General features: G+C 35.2%; 1 protein-coding gene across 7 annotated transcripts in view; it reads left to right on the top strand.

Annotated features, from left to right (window-relative positions):
* HEATR5A (HEAT repeat containing 5A) overlaps positions 1-22,113 on the top strand; it is a 112,210-nt gene that overhangs the window by 26,893 nt on the left and 63,204 nt on the right. For 5 of the 7 annotated variants that reach the window (XM_032341474.1, XM_032341477.1, XM_032341478.1 and 2 more), the window contains exons 8-15: positions 2,412-2,572; positions 3,744-3,999; positions 4,824-4,979; positions 6,336-6,586; positions 9,575-9,686; positions 14,745-14,897; positions 15,835-15,934; positions 21,268-21,377. In XM_032341474.1, coding sequence (XP_032197365.1) covers positions 2,412-2,572; positions 3,744-3,999; positions 4,824-4,979; positions 6,336-6,586; positions 9,575-9,686; positions 14,745-14,897; positions 15,835-15,934; positions 21,268-21,377 — 1,299 coding nt within the window. The remainder of the gene's footprint in view (positions 1-2,411; positions 2,573-3,743; positions 4,000-4,823; positions 4,980-6,335; positions 6,587-9,574; positions 9,687-14,744; positions 14,898-15,834; positions 15,935-21,267; positions 21,378-22,113) is intronic. The other 2 variants (XM_032341475.1, XM_032341473.1) reach the window with 1 other exon arrangement.

Here is a 22,113-nt window from a genome sequence, read left to right as displayed (position 1 = left end):
AACTAGTCATGTGCAAACTCTTCAAAAATGGAAAAAGTGATGAGAATATTGTGAGTCTAAGTGAAGGGTACATGGGAGTTTTTTTTACTATTCTTGTCGTTCTTTTTGTGTTTTTGTTGTTGTTGTTGTTGTTGTTGTTTTTAAAGATTTTATTTATTTGACAAACAGAGATCACAAGTAGGCAGAGAGGCAGGCAGAGAAAGAGAAGGAAGCAGGCTCCCTGCTTAGCAGAAAGCCCGATGTGAGGCTCAATCCCAGGACCCTGAGATCATGACCCGAGCTGAAGGCAGAGGCTCAACCCACTGAGCCAACCAGGCACTCCTGTGGTTATTTTTGTAATGTGATTTTGAAACTTTTTCAAGTAAAAACTTAAAAATACATGTTTATGCAGACTACTCTGCTGCAACCACCTTGATCTAAGCCACCATCACCTTTTGCTTGAGTTACTAAATTGCTTCTAGTGGGCTTCCCTGCTTCTCCCTGTGCCCTCTTCTACAGTCTTGTCTCTGCTCTGAAGCATAGTGACAGATTATGTCACTCCTCTGCTTAGGCTCCTTCACTGGTACCTCACTTCACGTCACATCTACAAAGACCAGTGCCTTCTCTTTCCCCATGCTTACACTCTGGCCTTTCTCCTACTAGATTCCTCCATTGCTCTGTTCACATAGCTCTACTTGAACCAAGGCCTTTTTGGTCTGGGTATTTCCTCTGCCTAGAACACTTTTTCTCCAGGTATCTACATGCCTGATTCCCTCACTGTCCTCAAACTATGTTCAGATGTCACCTTTCCAAAGACTCCTATCTTGACTACCCTATTTAAAATCACAAATACTGGGGCGCCTGGGTGGCTCAGTGGATTAAGCCGCTGCCTTCGGCTCAGGTCATGATCTCAGGGTCCTGGGATCGAGCCCTGCATCGGGCTCTCTGCTCAGCAGGGAGCCTGCTTCCCCCTCTGTCTCTGCCTGCCTCTCTGCCTACTTGTGATCTTGCTCTCTGTCGAATAAAATAAATAAAATCTTAAAATCACAAATACTTCCCCCAGTATTCCTGAGCCTGAGCTGCTCTGTTTTTTGCATTGCTTTAATCATTGTCTAGCATATTATATACTTAATCGTTTATTATGTTTATTCTTTCTTTCCTAGAATTTATGATTCATGGGGGCATGGATTTTATACTGTTCATTAATGTTTTTCTCCCAAATGCCAACACAGATTTTCATTTGTTTCAGATGGCTATTTCCTCTTTACACTAGAGTAGGTTTTTTGTTCATCGTTTTGATTAATGGAAGTTTATTTCTCTATTGTGTATGACTTGAACCAATAATGAGAGTCAGAGCTCATGACCATCATTATTCAGAAGAATGAAAGAGAGGGAAGTGTGTATGTATGTGTGTAAGAGATCCCTAGATATTCACAGGAAGAAAGTCTGCTATTTCAAACTACAAACAAACTTGAAGACACATTCTGCCCTAACTGATCTCTTGATTATTATAGCCTGAGAGCCAGCTGATCATTTCACTAATATTTTGCTTTGATCTCTTCAAAGACGAAGGATATATCAGAAGTTGTGCCTGCAGTTGAGAATTGTAAAAAATAGGATATGATGGTCACTTTATATAAGTTTCATTAAGAGTTATAGAGCATTTGGAAATATAAAGTTATGATTTCAGCATTTTTTAGTATTTAAAAAGAATTTTTAAAGCATTTTAGACTTTAAAGCTATAAGCATTTTCATTTGTAGAAAGCAAGGGCAGTTAATGTTTTTTGTTTTAGAAGATGGTTATCCTGGGGCACCTGGTGGCTCATTTGGTTAAGCATCTGTCTTCGGCTCAAGTCCTGATCTCAGGGTTCTGGAGAGTGTGCTTCTCCCTCTCCCTCTGTCCCTTTCCCTGCTCTTTCTCTCTCTCTTTCTCTCTCTCTCTCTCAAATAAAAAAAATTTTTTTAAAGGTTAGCCTTTTAACTTTGTGGAAGAGAGGGCAATGGGAACACCCCATTTGGCTCAGGTCATAATCCTGGGGTCCTAGGATTGAGCCCTGTGTTGTCCAAGCTCCCTGCTCAGCAGGGAGCCTGCTTCTGCCTCTTCCCCTGCTTATGCTCTCTGTCTGTCAATTAAATAAATAAAATCTTAAAAAAAAAAAAAGAGGACAATAAAGCATAATTCCTAAGTAGCTTAGTCTTTAAGATGTCATTGACATACTTCAGAGTCCGCTATGATTTGACCTCTGAACCCTTGTATAACTTTTTAAATGTTAATGTGTGTAATGTCCTGTCAATTTTGCATTTTGTTTGGATTTTTAGTTTATTTTTGTTTCTATTAACGTGTTTACCAAGATCGTGCAAATCAAGGTCTTGCATTAAAATTTTAGTCTGTAAAGTAAGAATCACATGTTTTGTTTTGTTCTTTGTTATAGCAGTTTCACGTCAAAGCATTCGCAGATTATCTCTGGAGGAAGTTCTGGAATTACTAGGAACAGGGTTTCTACGTGGAAGTTCAGGATTTCTTCGAGCCAGTGGAGATATGCTGAAAGGAACCAGTTCAGTCAGTAGGGATGTTCGAGTTGGAGTTACTCAGGTTAGAGTCACAAATGAGTATCTACGTGTAATGCTCACTGGCCTATAACAAGAATTTTAGTATCTGAATACTCTGGGCATAAGTGATACTGTGCAAGGTCATCACTCCTGCTCTCACATAAAAACAGAGATGGTAAGGCCACTCTTTGAAAGCTAGATTACAAGTAAGAAAACCTTAGTTACCCAAAAACCAATGAAATAGGGCATTATTCACCGTGTGTTTTAAGTTCCTAATAATGGGAAATTTTTGTTTATTTCCTTTGAAACACAAACGTTTGTTTCTAGGCCTTGTGTGTTTAAGTGTCTTACAGTTTAATGTGTTTTCCTTTGTGCTTTTGTGTGCTTGTACAGTTCAGATGTAAGGTACATGTTAGGTACATATTATTCAGTATGGGAAATACTGTATATTTCCATTTTGTATGGTGTCACCTCCTAAGTAAAGATTATAGCATATAATCTAAGCCAAACCTAGGAAAAGTATCTTAGAATAAAACAACACAGAGGGCTTTGTATTATTTTCTAAATGCCATTGTGGTTCAAAGCAAATGGGTATTTTTTTTTTTTAATTCACATAGGTCCTCAAAATGTTTTATAGATATTAGATTTCTTGAAAACATAAGATGTCCCAGTGTAATTTAAGCTGTATTTCTAGAAGAACAGATTACATAAGGAAACTACTGTCTTTGTATCTCTGGGGTGAGACCAACCATTAACATTCATGGAAATAAAGAGCAGTGATTCATTACTGTCAAGTTTCCTTTCACATTTCTAGAACTAAATTCCCTTAGAGCTATGGTGTTGGAACATATTTAATTCTTACATTGTGTTCACGTTCGATTTGGGTTTTCTTCAGAATATTGAAGAGTTTGAATCCTTTGTTCAGAGGAGCCATAGACACAGTCTCCATATTAGCTGGCTATGCTGATTATTCTGAAACTTGGTCCAGTCTGACTAAAATAAAAATGTAGCACAAATGAAATCCCAGTTGAAAGACTGTGTACTTAAGTTTGCGCTTAATAGAGATAGAAGAACACTATTACATTTATATAGTTATATAAAGTAGCTATAAATGAGGAAAGAATAAAAAAAATTTATATATTTTGTAGAAGAGAAAATATTAATATAGAATTAAAATTATTTCATTTTGAAGATAAAATCTTTTCTTTTTTCAGGCTTATGTGGTATTTGTTTCAACATTAGGAGGAACATGGCTAGAGAAGAATTTCGCGGCCTTTCTTTCTCATGTCCTAAGCCTTGTGTCACAGTCACACCCTAAAGCCACCCAGACTCAGACTGATGCTGTCTGCTGTCGTCGTTGTGTTTCATTTATCCTTCGAGCTGCTATAGGAGGTCTTCTTGGAGAAAAGGCTCAAATTGCTGCTGCCAAGGACATTTGCCAGGCTATCTGGAAGTTAAAGAAAGTTGTGGGTATGGATTTACTAAGATACTCTGTTTTAACAGTGCTGAAGGAATTGACCTTTTGGAAAAGCTAGACTGGTATATAATATACTAAATGAATTTAAAAAATGGTTTTGTGATAGATGTCAGTTGTTTTAGGGTAAAGTTGTCAATATATAGATGAGACATAAACTAACAAATAAGTATCATATATATGTATATCTTAAAGGCTGGTGATAATAATTCCTCAGAATTCATAATCTTCCTCTAGAGGTTGATAAAATGTTTTCAGAGCAATCAGTTAATCTCAGGGGTACCTGGGTGGCACAGCCAGTTAAGCATCCAACTCTTGATTTCAGCACAAGTCATGATCTCAGGGTTGTGAGATCAAGCTCTGTCTCAGACTCCTCACTGGGCTGGGTATGGTGCCTGCTTAAGATTCTCTCTCTCCCTTTTCCTGTACCCCTCGCCCCCTTAAAAAAAAAAAGAGAGAGAGAGAAACAGTTCATCCCAGTTCCTGTACTATTTTAAGTCCACTCTATTTATCTTGTATACCAGTAAAGTTGGAATCTTTTTTTAGTTCTCTATACATTCTCCCTTTCAGTGCCATGTGTAATAGTAATTAAGGGATTAATGTCAGGTTGCTTGAACTGGATTCGTTATTTTAGTTCAGTTCTTTCTCAGAATTGGTGCAAGTCCCCATTGTAGTATTTCAGTTAACTGCCTTAAGGGTTTCATGTATAGAGAGAGGTGGTATTAATTTTTGCCTTTATATTTTCTGCTTCTAACATCTACCCCCTATAATGTATTTTAATAAAACATCGACAAGTAGTTAAATCTTATGCTTCTCTCAGATGCTGTAATGAATGAGGGTAATGTGGAAACCCGGGTTGGCTCCACAGATGTAATGGCCAGCCAGCATATGCTGGTGTGTGCTTTACAAGAACTTGGAAATCTCATATACAGTCTTGGCACCACAGCTGCACCTTTACTGCAGGATTCAAGTGCAGGTATCTATTGTTTGCGACTTGTCTGAATACCTTGTTTTTACTTTTATTCTAGAAAACTTTTTTCTGAGGAAACAAGTCTTTTTCATATAACTCATTTATTATAGGTTCCACTATAGGTTTGTTAGAGATGTTTTGTAAAATAAATGTAATCAGGATTATTAAGAATATGTTCGAGTGTTTTCTTTTATAATTAAAGGTTGTTCACTAAGTCACACCTACTCTTCCCTTTCCAGAAATATTTAAGATAACATGGAAAAAATGAAAAGCAAACCTGAACTCTTGTCTCTCATCTGCAGTGAAAACATTAATTTCTATGTGATACAAGTAATACACTTCCTCAAAGGTCCTTTCGAGCAGTCTCCATTTTCTTTTTCTTGGAAAATTAATCACTTTGAGATAATTCACATACCAAAAAGTTCATTCTTCCCATTTCCCCTTTCCCCAGCCCCTGATAACTACTAATGTATTTCCTGTCTCTATGGATTTGCCTATTATAGACATTCCATATAAATGGAATCATACAATATGTGTCTTTTATTTAATCATTTTAAAAATACAATTTTGATGGCTTTTGTCCTTTAACTGTGGTACGTATTTCCTGCTGACTGAAGCTTACATTATACTTAGTTTGTAAGCTCTTTATCCCATATAATTTAGCAATCAACATGAACTGTTACATATTTTGATGAAGTTGTATGCAGCAAATGTAGAATTTTATTCTTACTGGCAGTGGTACTTCACTGTATACTTAATTGGTTAGTAGCCCATTGAGGATCTAGCAAAGCCTCAGTTTTGTTCAACATTTTGTTCTCAGGCAAGGGTGTTATGGTACATAGGAAGCATACTAATTATGTAGATAAAATGTGTCGAAAGAGATTTTTTAAAAAGAAGAGGATGGAGTACAGTGTGACATTTCTTTTTAAGGTGTTTTTGTTATGTATTGATAATTTTTAATTCCTAGTACCAAATGAATAATGATCTGAAGATAAAAAAGCAGAACATAGCTTATTTAGGAAATAAAATTTTTTTTGTGTATTAAACCAGTTTTCATATTAGAAGTAATTCTTGTATATCAAAATCATTTAGGGGCACCTGGGTGGCTCAGTTTGTTAAATGGCTGACTCTTGATTTTGGCTCAGGTCTTGATCTCAGGGTCCTGAGTTCAAGCCCCATGTTGGGCTCCAAAAAATCACTTATGATTATGTATCTTTTTAAGTCTTTTTTTCTATTCTGATTTCGCTTTTGAAAAAGATAATATATTTTATATCTCTGTGGCTTGCTTATTCTTTTGACTGTTTTATGGCTAAGTTACTTCATCTGTAGAGCTAAGTCTCTTTTGTTTTTCTGCCCTTCTAGGTCTTCTTGACAGTGTCATTTCAGTTATTCAGCACCCTAGCATTGCTGTTCGACTAGCAGCAGCTTGGTGTTTACATTGCATTGCTGTGGCATTACCTTCTTACCTAACACCTCTTTTAGACCGTTGCCTGGAACGGCTTACTGTACTTAAGTCTTCACCTGAAGCAGTGACTGGCTTTAGTTTTGCCGTGGCAGCTTTGTTGGGAGCAGTGAAACACTGTCCTTTAGGAATTCCTCATGGAAAGGGCAAGGTAAAGATTTCATTCTTCACATACAATAGTGACATTTCAATTTTTTTCTAAAAAACATCATCATCTTTGTGTTTATCACCCAGTCAAAACCACGCAGGACAACTTTGAGAAATCAGCTATATTACTTAATTTTTAAATACTGTCAAATGGTTGCTGTGAAAAACAAAGGGATAGTTAAAAATGTCTTATCCACACTTAAACAAGAATGGTTTCTGTGCTTTTTATTGGAAAATCTCCATTTAGTAACAGAATTTGTTCCTGGGGTTGTGAGTTTGAGCCCACATTGGGTATACAGATTACTTTTAAAAATGAATAAATTAGGGCGCCTGGGTGGCTCAGTGGGTTGGGCCGCTGCCTTCGGCTCGGGTCATGATCTCGGGGTCCTGGGATCGAGTCCCGCGTCGGGCTCTCTGCTCAGCGGGGAGCCTGCTTCCCTCTCTCTCTCTCTGCCTGCCTCTCCGACTACTTGTGATTTCTCTCTGTCAAATAAATAAATAAAATCTTTATAAAAAAAAAAAAAAAAAATTAAAAAAAAAAAAAATTCTCTGTCTTCGGCTCAGGTCATGATCTCAGGGTCCTGGGATCGAGCCCCACATCGGGCTCTCTGCTCGGCGGGGGGCCTGCTTCCTCCTCTCTGCCTGTGTCTCTGCCTACTTGTGATCCCTGTCTGTCAGGTGGATGAATAAAATCTTTAAAAAAAAAAAAAATGAATAAATTAATAAATAAAATTGCATTGTAAAAAATAAAATAACATTGTAGAGGACAGAGCTGCAAAGAGCTATATAGCTCTAAAAGCAAGAAAGTTAAGTAAAAGCCCCATATGTTAAATTTGAATGGAAAATGCCACTACGAACTGATCCCCCCACCCCAAAAGTACTTAAATCCCCACTCTGTCCAGTGACAAGACCTAAAGCAGTGACAACTTAGTAGTAAGGAAAAGCCCTAGTGCCCAGATTATGGGTCTAAACACCATTTTATGCAAAAGGGAATTAAGGCTCCATGAAGGAATGGCTGGTTCCAGATCTGGGGCGGAAAAGGCATAGTGTAAACCTGAAATATCTTGTCATGGCGGAGAATAAGGAAGTCATCATCCTGTGTTCATTTTAAAAGCATATAAAAACTAACTTAAGGGTCTCCCACTGACCAAAGTGGGATAATGTGTACATCAAAAATTAAAAAATAAAAGAAAAACGGCAACAGTGGATTGCATAAATAGGAATTGTGAGTTATCAGAGAATGTTGTTTGACAGTGAAAGCCTTTGTAACCTAGGCCTTAAACACATATAAGTACTTTTGTTTTAAGGTTTTACTTATTTATTTGAAAGAGAGCAAGTTGGGGGGCGGGGAGAGTGAGCATGAGCGAGGGAAGGGGCAGAGGGGGAGAAAGAAGCAGACTCCCCACTGAGCAGAGATCACCCTGAGCTGAACACAGATACTTAACCAACTGAGCCGCCCAGGCGCCCCCATATATGTACTTCTTAAGAATTAAATCACCAGGGGCCTCTGGGTGGCTTAATGGGTTAAAGCCTCTGCCTTCGGCTCAGGTCATGATCCCAGGGTCCTGGGATCGAGCCCCGCATCAGGCTCTCTGCTTGGCAGGGAGCCTGCTTCCCTTCCTCTGTCTCTCTGCCTGCCTCTCTGACCACTTGTGATCTCTGTCTGTCACGTAAATAAATAAAATCTTAAAAAAAAAAAAAAAAAAAAAGAATTAAATCACCATTCCTTGCTTTCTCACTATCACTCCTACATCATTGTTAGTATTATATCTGCCATTTAGCTTTTGCAGAAGAATGTACCATTACTTCAGAAGCTGTAAAACTACTTTTTGAGTATTGCCAATGTCACTTGAGTAAGGTGATTGACAGCTAACATATTCTGTCATATGTTTCTAAGCGAAGAATTGCCATTGCATGTATTTAATTAGATTTAATATCCTCAGATCATACTTGTTAGGCAGAAAGGATTGGCTTATTTTATCCTTGTTTTTATTGAGTGTTATTCATTGATTATATTGGCTTCAAGTAGTCCTAAGTTAGTAGTAAGTTGATTGGTTGTTTTAAAATACACTAGCCTTCCTGTTCAAAAAAATTATGTGCTAACTCATAATACTTGCTACTTTTCTAGAGGTGTTTGGTAACAGAGATGTTTTCCTAGACATAGTAGATGCCTCTTGGACTCTGTACTATATAAGCATGCATTATCCGTAACATATGAAATAATCTGGTTTTTCCTTTTTTATTTTGCCTGTTTCATACACTTTGAAAGTATAGAGTCCCACTCTACTGTGAAACTCACTTCAATGTGAAACTATTTTAAGGACTTTTAATCTCTGTAGTATACTGCCTCTAGAAAGATTATCAGACATTCGAGTATCAAAATGGAATGCAAATTTTTAATAAGAGAGATACCTGGGATGCCTGGGTGGCTCAGTTGGTTAGGCGTCTGCTTTTGGCTCGGGTTGTAAACCTGGAGTCCTGTGATTGAGTTCTAAATTGGACTCCTTGCTCAGTGGAGAGCCTGCTTCTCCCTCTGCCTACCACTCCTACTGCTTGTGTTCTCTCTCTCTCTCTGACAAATAAATAAATAAGATCTTAAAATAAATAAATAAATATTTAAAGAGTAGATTCCTATAAGAAAACTTTCTCTGGTAATTACAGATTTAAGATAATTGTTTATAATTGAAAGTAGATTCAAATTCTGTGCACCTTGACTTGAACAGTTGTACAATGTCATCATATGTGCTCTACAAAGAATTACAGGGTTGCTGTATACAACCCTGTATGCCAGTATTTAACCTTGAAACTTAACTTTATTTATAGTTTTCTCTGATATTGTCCTATGATGTAGTCTACATGAATGACAGTCCTTTATCACTTATATTTGTTATATGTAAGAGTTCATTTTTCAAGAGATTATTAATTGCTGTCTTTTATCCAGTAATCTATAAATTGATATGCTTCTTTATCTTATTCTTCCATATATAAATAGATTATTATGACATTAGCAGAGGATTTGCTGTGTTCAGCTGTACAAAACAGTCGTCTTTCAGCTCAGCGCACACAATCTGGATGGCTGTTGATTGCTGCTCTGATGACATTAGGTAACAACAGTCCTGTGGAAGGTTTACATGACTATGAAGTACTTTGTGTTTTCTGAATGTAAAATACTGTAATGCATGATTTGTGGAGACTTAATTTTTAGATTGGTTCCAGAATTTAACTATCCATGCAAACATTTTTCTGTTAGCAGTCACCTTAGGAAGCCATGTACTTACTCCATCCCTCAGGATGTTTTCAGATCTCCTTTTTTGAAAGTCTTTTCAAAACCAATTTATGGGGCACCTGAGTAGTTCAGTGGGTTAAAGCCTTTGCCTTTGCCTTGGGTCATGATCCTAGGGTCCTGGGATTAAGCTCTCTGCTCAGCGGGGAGCCTGCTTCCCCCTCTCTCTCTCTGCCTGCCTCTCTGCCTACCTGTGATCTCTGTCAAATAAATAAAATCTTTTAAAAAAACAACAACAACAAACAATTTATGAGCCTTAGGTGGGTTAAGCCAATTTGATCACCTTTCACGTTTAACTCTGAATGACTTTGACTTTTCTAAAAATCATTGACATCCATCCTCAGAAAAAAAAATCTCCGCAATGTAAGGGTGGGCAGGAGAACATACCATACATAGACTGTATGTGACTCACAATTGTATGATTATTTTAAGAACTGGTAATGCCAATAAGGTAATTAAATGGGATAGGGCTCACTAAGTTATATTTATTAAAAATCAGTAATTATTTTATGGTCATGACTACTATATTTATATCCTATAACTTTGAAACTCATTTTTATTGCTTTATTAAAGTTATATTTGAAATCTATTTTATAATTGTATCATTTATTGCCAAGATATAAAACTGACTAGATTTAACCAGTAAATCATTTTGACACACACCTCTGAAGTAATTTGGTTTAAAAGGAGCTTAAATTAAAATAAACAGTCATAAATGAAGAACCACTTTAAATATTGTTCTTGAGATGATTAAAGAGGTTTATTGGACTGTATTTGAGTTCAGCCTGTGAGCCAAATTTGTCTTGCCAACTCTTTTATACAGCCTCTAAGCTAAGAAGAGTTTCTACATTTTTAATGGTTTAAAATTTGGACCCTGGCATAGGTTATCATTTCACAAAGTGATGGGAATAATATGGTCGAGCCTTTATTTGCTTTTGGCTGGGTGTGTCATGCCTGCCATATTGATCTTGGTTGATTAAAGGAGAAAATAAACTACTTAATAAATGCAGTATTTCAAAGAATAAAATTTTTCAGAACAAATTAATTCCAGCAGAAGAAGAGTACAAGAAATCCCTTCTCTTTTAAAGAAAGAGATTGGGGGCACCTGGGTGGCTCAGTGGGTTAAGTGTCTGACTTTGGCTCAGGTCATGATCTCAAGGTCCTGGGACTGAGTCCTGCATCAGGCTCCCCACTCAGAGGGGAGTCTGCTTCTCCTTTTCCCTCTGCCCCTCCCACCGCCAATGCAGGCACTCTCCCTTTCTCTCTTTAAAATAAAGTCTTTGGGAAAAAAAAAGAAAGATTAGTACGTATTTTATTGTATATTCATAATCAATGTACAAAAAAGGATTAAAATTTTAAATTAAATGTTTTGGGGCACCTGGGTGGCTCAGTCAGTTGAGCATCTGACTTTTGGTTTCAGCTCAGGTTATGATCTTAGGGTCCTGAGATCAAGCCTTGTGTTGGGTTCAGGCTCTGCGTTCAGCATGGAGTCTACTTGTTCCTCTCCCCATGCTCCTCCCCCTTCTCATTCACTCTCTCTCTGGAATAAATAAATAAAATACCTTTATTTTTTGTTTTTTAATTAATGCTTTGGGGCACCTGGGTAGCTCAGTCAATTAAGTATCTGCCTTCAGCTCAGGTCATGATTCTTGGGTCATGGGATTGAGCCCCACATTGGGCTCCCTGCTCAGTGGGGGACTTGTTTCTCCTGCTTCTACTTGTGTTTTCTCTCTCTCTAACTCACTCACTCTCTCTCTCAAATAAATGAATACAATCTTAAAAAAAATTTTAAAGATTGTATTCATTTATTGAGAGAGATCACAAGTAGGTAAAGAGGCAGGCAGAGAGAAGGAAGCAGACTCCCCACTGAGTAGGGAGCCTGAAGTGGGACTCTTTCCCAGGACCCTGAGATCATCAGCGTAACAACTGAGCCACCCTGGTGCCCATAAAATGTTTTTACTTACTCTGTCTTCATGGGCGTTATTCTCTTGTTATGCATTATTACTTCCCTTTATTATCCAGTTTTAGAATATGTTGCTAGTAACCTAGCAACTTTCAAAGGGCATCAGTGATGTTTTTGGTCATAAGTGTCATTATGAACTCACAGATTTTTATATATTTATGTGTTTCAGTCCATTGTAGTAATTAATGCCTTTTGATCCTCAATTGTCTCATCAGTAGAAATCCCTTAGTTCTGGTTCATGTGTTCTTTTAACATGAACCTGATGTTCTTTTATAACGTGTTTTTTGGGATTTTTTGGGTTTTGTTTTGTTTTGTTTTGTTTTGGCACGATAAAATGTCTCAGCTTTTAGATTTCCTGCCCTAGGCTTGCAACCAGTGTTTTTCCAGGGAGTCCTCATACTTCTTTATGGGAAATAATATGTAGATGACAATCTGAATGCTTCATTAATTTTTGCCTTGGAGTTTTAAAAGCTTTTTTGCATTTTCACCATTTCCTTTACCATTTACAGTTTCCATCATTTAAAATATATTCACTATGCTGAACTAACATAAACTCAGACCACATTCGAATCTATTCCTCAGATTTTTTAACCTTTTTTGCTACACTTCGTACTTTATCTGATACCACCTGAAACAACTTGGATTTACCTATGTATCTCTACATGTCTTACAGATTTGTGGGTAGCTCATAAAGTTTATGGTTTTTATTAGGTATGTTATTTCTGGAGTGAATAAACTTATTCTCATTTGTGTTTTAACTCTAATTACTATACACACATTTTTATTTAAGTTAGTTCATACATGTTTCTTGATTTTGACATCTTGATCCTTTGTGGGAAAGAGTTACTACACCATTCACTATTGAATTAGTGTGATATCTTAAGGGTTTAATGGCAGATATTTACGAAACTTAACTATGGATATTTTCAGTGACTGCATTTTTTTTAACAGACAAAATTTTCCTTTCAGAATTGCCTCTGTCCCAACAGCCATTCAGTATATATGAATGTGTATGTGCATGCACACATACGTTCACATATACAAACCTTATGGTCACTTATTCTTAATGGCCTTATTCTGATTTCCTGTAATAATTTATTTTAATTTATTTCTAATTCTAGGGGTTTATTTATTTAATATTTATAAGATTTATCTATCCATTTGAGAGAGAGAGTGAGAGAGCACGAGCACACGCACGAACTGCAGAGGGAAATAACCATCAAGCAGACTCTGCTGAGCATGGAGCCCAACATGGGTTTGGGCTCCCATCACTTTGAGATCGTGATGTGAGCCAAAACCAAGAGTTGGAATGCTAAACTGACTGAGCCACCCAGATACACCTAAGGGTCTTTTTAGTACTGCCTTAAAGGAAGTAGGAAGTAGTGAGCAAAAAGCGTTGAATTACTCTTATTTTGAATTACACTGTAGGAGTTAGCATATGGGCTCTTCTTAAAAAGCAAGCCAAGGGAAGAAAAACAAAGCAAGTCAGAGGAAAAATGGAGAAATTAATTCTATTTTAATCTACTATAAATTGCCTGCATAAGAAAAGATTTGTTTGCAGTTGCCCTTTCATTTTGCCATTACCTTATCCTATAGTATGCAAATTGGGCAAATTTTAAATGGTAATTGCATAATGTCAAACACTGATATATAAACTCATAAAAACTTCAGAAAGGGTCTAAAGAGGTAAATGCTCCATTTATAAATTTATAAATCTCCATTTATAGATGACAAAATTAAGGTACAAAGAGGTTAAGTAACTTACTCAAGTTTACATAGTTAGTAAATAGGTAGACCAGGGTATTAACCTAGGTGGTCTTCTTCCAGAGCCCAGTGCAGTTAGTTCTATACATGTTGCTTTACTACAGAAGAAAAACATACGGTTGGCACAACATAGAAATTAGAATAATGAGTACTTATAAAAGATAACCCAGACTTGTAATGAAAAAAACTTTGGGAGAAAAGCTGTGAGTTTTTTATACTTCCTAGTTTTTCTTTTTTCTTAATTGATAATACTGTCAAATAAAAATACTGTCATTATACATTGCCTTTCATTACTGAGTTTGTATATTCATGATCTCTTAGTTCATAAATGTTACTGACTTGAAATCTTTTTAAAAAAAATTTTCAGGGGCACCTGGGTGGCTCAGTCAGTTAAGCATCTGCCTTTGGCTCAGGTCATAATCTTGGGGTCTTGCAATCAAGCCCTGTTGGGCTCTCTGCTCAGAAAGGAGTCTGCTTCTCCCTCTCCCTCTGCCTCTTCTACATGCTCATGCGTGCACATTCTCTCTCTCTCTCACTCTCAAATAAATAAATAAATCTTAAAAGAAAAAAAAGTCATACCATGGATACGAGGCCTAATTCTTAAAAAAAAAAATTCAAGTCAGATGTACCACATCTGATTTTTGGTCTGGAACAAGTTGCTATCAAAAGTTAATAACACTTTCGGTATACAATGATACTTTTTTACCGAAACAATAGTACCTTGGATTTACATGATACAGTATAGTTTTTCAGGGTACTGTAAAGTATGCTCTATCATTTGGACCTGACAAAACCTTGGAGACAAGAAGTGTAGGTGGTGTAAGCTTCATTTTGTAGATAAGAAAAACTGAATCTCCAGGTCACAGCCCTACTGGAAGAGCTGACCCTAGAGTTCTTTACGGTTCTTGTTTTTCTTTTATTATTATTATTATTATTATTATTTTATTTTGTTTTTCCTCCCTGTACTCCACAGTGCCTTCTTCAGGTAACAATTCATTCAGTAGTGGTACATTTGTTGTAAACAGAAGGTAAGAAAAAGAGAAAATTGCAATAGTGGATTAAAATATTATTTTACAAGGGAAGTTCTTGCTTACTGAGTTTTTAAGAGTAACATTTGGGGTTTTTATAAGTGATAAGTTGAATAAATTACAGGTCCTGCAGTTGTCAGTCATCACCTTGCTCGACTTCTCCTATTGTGGAAGTGTGTCTTTCCATTGTCTCCTAAAGATCTAGAAACAGAAAAGAGCCGAGGAGATTCATTTACATGGCAGGTAACCCTGGAAGGACGAGCTGGTGCACTCTGTGGTAGGTATAGTTTAGTCTTTGTTTCTCCCTTTCCTTTGGCTTTTTCCCACTCTTTAACTTTCCCCATATTTATATCTTTTAATGGCAAAAATATCTACTTATGGTGGTTTTTATAATTGGACATAATTAGTGATTATAACAGATACATGATAAACCAAATTTTAGAATTCCTGATCCTGATTCTTAGATGTAATCTAGTTGAGAACTCTCAAGATTGTTCTGTCTTAAGGAGGCATCCAAGAAATATTAGACTTGGATTTAATTAGCATTAATTAAGTACAGTTTCCATTTAGTTTTTTATATATGAAAGTTGTACCCTTATATAATATATGAACCATTAAAAAATAGTATCTACCATGAATATTTGAACTAAGGAATTGGTGTTTCTGGAAAGATGTGGAAACATTGGTTTGGGTTTTATTTGTTTATTCATGGCATTTTTACTCTTAAATAAAACAATTTTGAAATTAACCTTGAAACTCAGTCTAATTTTAAAATGCTCATTTTATTCTACATATGAAATAACTCCTTATAAAAAATTATGTGTTTCAGGTAACATCTGCAAGAACCTAACAATGCTGGCTAAAATGTCATCATGGTTCTGCAGAATTAGTGTAGAACTGGCAGACTTGAGGTTTTAAGCTAATTTATTCTTCTACTTCTGAGCTCAGGGGTTGAGTAAAAGCCCAGAAAAGCAACATTTTGTTAACTTGGTTGTTGATTTCTTTTAGTGATTTAGTGATTCTAGAAACTGTGTTTTTTTACCTTGATTAGACGTAAAAAACATTAGCCTCCTTTTTATGCTAGAGTTTGATGATTTTTTTTTTTAGCACATTTCTTTATTCCTCTAATAAAAATGCAAATGCTGTACCATTAATGAGTGCTTTTTTCATGGTTCATTACATTCTGTGAAGTAAAAGTCTATTCTATTTTTCAGCTATCAAGAGTTTTGTTTCCCACTGTGGTGATCTCCTTACTGAGGAAGTAATTCAGCGTCTTCTTCCACCACTTCCTTGTGCTGTGGATTTGCTAATTCAGTAAGGATCTTCTATTTAGATTTGATAATAAAAAAAATTTTAATAGCAATCAGGTATCCTCTGATCATGTAATATATGTGTAATACATTAATAAGGCCAAGTTTCTATGGTTGGTGAATGATTTTCCTATTGCAGTCGAAGGCACACATTTAGTTACATGGTTTTTTTTTTTTTTTAGGCTAGGAACTTGAGGAAAAATGCATATTAAAGGGGAAGCAAAGTTACTTGGTGGTTATTGTATCTTCCAAACAGTCAGATTTAACCGAGAAATTAAATATTAAGCCTGTTAACCTTTTTAGGTATGCGTCTTATTGGTTTGTTAGTGTTATTCTGTGTTTGTAAGAACCAGATGATTGTTAACAATTTTAGTTTTTTTGTTTCTGTATTTCATAATTTTGACTTATATGCTAAGAAAACAGAGAAAATCTAATTTATGTCATGAGCATTTGTAATTTCCAAATTAACGTATAGTTTTTTTAAAAGGTAATTGTATAAAATTGAGTATTTTACAGAAAAATAAATCAAAGATATAGCTTATATGGTATAATAAAATGAACACCTGTGCACCAACACAACTAGAGCAGAGGTTAGTAAATGTTTGCTGTAAAGGACCAGATTTTAAATATCATAAACTTTGCAAGCCATGTAGTCTCTATTACATCTACTCAGCTCTGTTGTAGCTCAAAAGCAGTCATAAATAATCTGAAAATGAGTGAATGTGGCTATGTTCCAGTAAAACCTGGAACAGACAATGGGCCAGATTTAGCTATCCTTAACTAGAACATTAATAATACTATTGAAGTTATCTGTGAGTTCCTGTCTAATACCATTCTTCCCACTTTATTCTTAAGGTGATCACTCTCCTGATTTTTGTCATTCCCTTGCATTTTTAAAAAGTGCATCCCATATATATGTTTCCCTAAAGAGTGCATTGTATAGTTTCACTTGGTTTTGATCAGGTATATGGTATATTGTTTCTGAGACTTTTTACTCATCATTGTTTGTAAACTTGATGTATGAGTAAGTTTGTTCATTTGTTTTGGTTGCTATATAGTATTTAATTGGGTGTGCATATAGCAACTTACCTACTTCTGTCATTGAAATATCTAAGTATATATTTTTATTATGTATTATATAACCAAATATATATATTTTCCAAAATTTTTGTATGTTTCTGTCAATAGTATATATGAGTGCCCTTTGATCCACTTCTTCACTAACACTCAGACATCATTTCTGGCCCATCCAGGAGGTATAAATTGGTATCTCATTATGATTTTAATTTATATACTGATTCCTGATTATTTGTCATTTTATATATTTATTAGTTCTCATTATTTCCCCTACTAGGAATTCCCTGTTCATGCATCTCTTTACCTATTTTTAGATAAATTAGTTTTGAATTAACAGACATTCTTTTTTTTTTTTTTTTTAAGATTTATTTATTTATTTGACAGACAGAGATTACAAGTAGGCAGAGAGGCAGGCAGAGAGAGAGAGGAGGAAGCAGGCTCCCTGCTGAGCATCATCGGTCTCTCTGCTCAGCAGGGAGCCTGCTTCCTCCTCGCTCTCTGCCTGCCTCTCTGCCTACTTGTGATCTCTGTCTGTCAAATAAATAAATTTATTTATTTATATAAAATATATATAATATGTACTATATATTATATATATAAATTACATTAATTATATAATTATATAAAAATATAATTTTTATTATGTCTTTTAAAATAAATAAATAAATAAAGTACATATTACATTTCCTTAATTGTTCTGACTATTCAAGATCTGGTTTAGGGGATTTTTTTGCTTGTTTATTAATTAGATATATTCCTAATGATTTTCACAATGTATCTTTATCTTCAAATTTTTTGGCATAAAGTTCTTCATAGTATTCTCTTACCTTTTTCATCTCTGCCTTTATCTGTCATGTCCCTTTCTCCCTTCCCATTGTTTTCACTATGCCTTCTGTTTTGTTTTTCCTGATCCATCTCTTGAGTAGTGTATAATTCTCCTAATAGAGAGTATGGCTATAAATTTCCTACTAAGGTTCCAGTTATTAAATTCCTTTTTTTTTTTTTTTAAAGATTTTACTTATTTATTTGACACAGAGAAAGAGATCACAAGTAGCCAGAGAGGCAGGTGGAGAGAAAGGGGGAAGCAGGCTCCCTGCTGAGCAGAGAGCCCCATGTGGGCCTGGATCCCAGGACCCTGAAATTATGACCTGAGGCGAAGACAGAGACTTTAACCCAGTGAGCCACCCAGGCGCCCCTAGTTACTGAATCCTTAAAGTAATGATACTCATTGTTTTCATTTTTTTCAGTTTTAAGTATTTTAAATTTCATTATAATTTCTTTGAGTTATTTAGAAGTATGTTTATAAATTCCTATATGTATAGAATAGTTTTTTAGTTTATAGTTTTGTTAGTGATTTTTAACTTAATTGCATAATTATATTTAATGAATACAATTTGTGTATTACCTCTACTTTTATTTTCATTTTTTTAAACTTATTTATTTAAGCAATTTCTACACCTAGCATGTGGCTCAAACTCACAACCCCAACACGAAGAGTTGCATGCTCTACCAGCTGAGCCAGCCAGGAACCCCTATTCCCTGTCCTTTTAAATTTGTCAAGACTTGCTTATAACAAATGTATTTTGTTAAAAGTTCTGTGTTCCATCTGTCTTCACTAATTTTTTATCTACTTGAGCTATCAGTAATTGAGAGTGAAGTGTTCAACTCTTCCACTGTGATGGTGGGTTTATAATTTTTTTCTATAATTCTGTTAATTTTTGCTTTTTCATATTTTGAGACTAGTTAATTGGGTACATAGAATTATATCCTCCTAATGAATTGAATCTTTTATCATTATACAGTATACAGATAATCTCTTTATCCTTAATAATACTTCTTGATTAAAGTCTAATTTATGGGTTATTAATATGTGTGGTATGTCTTTTTTCTTGACACTGTGTTTTTAGCTGTGTCTCATAAACTGCATATAGTTGTCTTTTTTTAATTGAATTTAACAGTTTCTGCTTTAAACTGGCAATTTGTGGATTTCTTCATCCAACTTGTTATGTATTTTGTTGGTTCGTGCCTTTTAGCAGTTCTGAAAAAGTGGCTCTTATCTCTTTGTCATTTTGCATTCTTTTTAACTTTTCTTTTGGGGTTCCAGATAAATTTTGAATCTTTTCATTTCGTCTTCCATGTCTCCTCATTTTTCTAATATTTTTTCCTCCTTTTATTTCTCTGCTGCATTCTGGGTAATTTCTTCAGCTCTCTCTTCCAGTTCACTAATTCTCTTTTCAGCTGGGTTTAATCTGATATGCCTGTGCCTCTTCCAGGACTTGGGATCTGCCAGTTCTTGGGAACCCCCTCAAGAGATTTTTATTTTATCTACCCTTACTTTGCCATGAACATAAACTCAATACAGATTCTTGTGTTGGTATTGGTATTTGTGTTCCCACCCTGATTTTAGCTCATATTTTGTTTCAAACTTTTTATGAACCTGGAGGTGTAGCCTTGGAAAAGTCCCTTTCTGCAAGCCTCGCAATTATAGGTTATCTTTTATCTAGGATCCAAGTGGATTTATAGCTGAAGGCCCTCCAAAGACTCTGCATCCTCCTGATAGAAGCAGAAACCACTGGCAGTGCTTTTGTAAATTCTTAATGTGTTTTATTCGTCTTACTGTCTGTAAGAAAAAAATACACGCACACATATTCCTCTGAACTAAATTCTGCTGTATTTAAACCAAGTAAATGTGGAATTTTTAAAAATATAGTACATAATTTCTTAACTTCTTGTTAATATAATTGAAATTGTTTTTATATGCCATCTGTAATTTTCTTACCCGGTTTTAAAGAAATAAAAAAAAAATGTAGTGGATTTATTCTTAGCTTCATAACTAAACAATTCTACCTAGGTTTTATAAATGTTTTGTTTATGTTCTTAACTGTACTGAATGATATAAACTGGTATCAACTTTTTAAAAATACAGTGACAACTCAGAAATTAACTCATTTCTTCCAGAAACTAGAAATAGTAGGTATCAGTTTTCCAGAAAAATACAAATGAATAAACATTGCCAGAATTCTTAGAGTACCCAGAATCCTCATGCTGTAACAATTTAGTGGATTTATTCCAGTGGCACACTAAAAGTAATTCCATTGTATTTTGGTATTGTTAAAAAGATGGAGACCATACTCCATTTGATAACATGGTATCTTGCAAAGAGCAGTAATCCATTAATAAATATTTTTTAGAAAAGTGAACATAAGTAAAATGATACCTTAATACCAGTAGTGGAAATGAATAGAAGATTAAAAAGTACATGGGGCACCTGGGTGGCTCAGTGGGTTAAAGCCTCTGCCTTCGGCTCAGATCATGATTCCAGGGTCCTGGGATCAAGCTTCGCATCGGACTCTCTGCCCAGCAGGGAGCCTGCTTCCTCCTCTCTCTCTGCCTGCTTCTCTGCCTACTTTTGATCTCCATCTGTCAAATAAATAAATTAAATATTTAAAATTTAAAAAAAAATTTTTAAGTACATGAAAGTGAAAGAAGAGATTTTGTGATTGAAACTTTTAGGGAAACACTGGCTTGGCTTGTGCTTTATTAAAAGAGAATCTGGGATGCCTAGGTAGCTCAGTCAGTTAGGCATCTGCCTTCAGCTCGGGTCATGATCTCAGGATCCTGGGATTGAGTCCCACATGAGGCTCCACTGCTCACGTCCCTCCCCCTGCTCATGCTTCTCCCTCTGCCTGTCCCCCTGCTCATGTTCTCTCTCTGTCAAATGAATAAACAAAATATTTTTAAAAACTAAAAAAGAATAAGAAAATTTGTTTTATGATCTTAGCATATTTTTATACTTTTTTTCTATTTGGTGTTGGTATTGCAGATCAAGTTTCAAACAAAAACTTGGATTTTACCTGCATATTTATTTTTCCTGTTTGTTTCCTTCCATATATGATTCCTTTTTCAAATAATAGACTTTTATTTTATTTTATTTTATTTTATTTACAAATGCCAAGTTGTAAATTGTGGAATTTACCAAGTTTGTTTTTAGACAAAATACTGATGGCCTTAGAGATGTAAGTTGAATATACAGTTTTGTTGTATAAAGTGTGATAGAAAACATGGTAGAATAATTCCCATGTGTGATACTTCATAATAACTCTCATAACTTATCATCACACTTTTTTTAAAGGAAAAAAGGAAACATAAAAGCATTTATGTTTACTAATACGTATAGCTGTTTTATATATCAACCTATTCAGTATTTTTATGTTATATAACTTACACATTTAAGATACACTTTTTTTTTTTTATTTTAAGGCTTTCTTCAGTGCTAAGAACATATGGAAGCACTTTGAAAACACCATCAGTAGTTTATAAACAAAGGCTTTATGAATTACTGATTTTATTACCTCCTGAAACCTATGAAGGTATGTGCTTTAAACCAAAACGTTTTACTGTTTGTGGCTAGGACAGTAATAACCCAGATGAATGAATGAATGATATGATGTTTATTAGTACCTTATTTCTAGGAGGTTTAGTGAGTTCAATCTTAACTATTATATTCACCATTATACAGTAAATAAAGTAAATTTTTTTTAAACCTACTTTTTAACGTCTTGCTTTCTTTTCTTCTCCGGGGAAAAAAGTCCCTAGAGTTCCACCATGTGGAAGAGAATGAGTCACAAAGATTGGTCTTGAGTCTACTCTAGGGTTTGGTACAGAATATATAATATAAGTCTATTAGACATTTGACCATTTCTGATTTCCTTCTACATTGATGATCTAATGCACACATTTTGTTTCACTGTTCCATTCTTCGCTATGCCCAAACAGAAGTTTAATACTGAACTACCAAGGTATAATTGATTTTATAAAGTTTAGAGAGTAGGTTTTGCCTTTATTGGGTTCAAATATGACCTTAGGTTACTGGTATACTATGATTGGTAAAATAAACTTGTCCCTGTTTTAAAATTAGTTCTAAAAACTTTCTTGTAAATTTAAAACACAGTTTTAAGAAAATATATTGCTACTGCTGAATTACCTAAGATGCTTGTTTTAACAGGTGAAAGTTGTAAATGGTCTCCATTGGGAACTTCATTATTTTTTTAGTCTTAATAGTTTTCAGCCAAACATATTAAGTTGATTATTACTTCAGATCTGCTC

The sequence above is a fragment of the Mustela erminea genome, chromosome 5 (assembly GCF_009829155.1).
Source record: "Mustela erminea isolate mMusErm1 chromosome 5, mMusErm1.Pri, whole genome shotgun sequence".
In the NCBI taxonomy this organism is placed as follows: Eukaryota; Metazoa; Chordata; class Mammalia; order Carnivora; family Mustelidae; genus Mustela; species Mustela erminea.
This window is presented reverse-complemented; position numbering and strand designations above follow the sequence as displayed.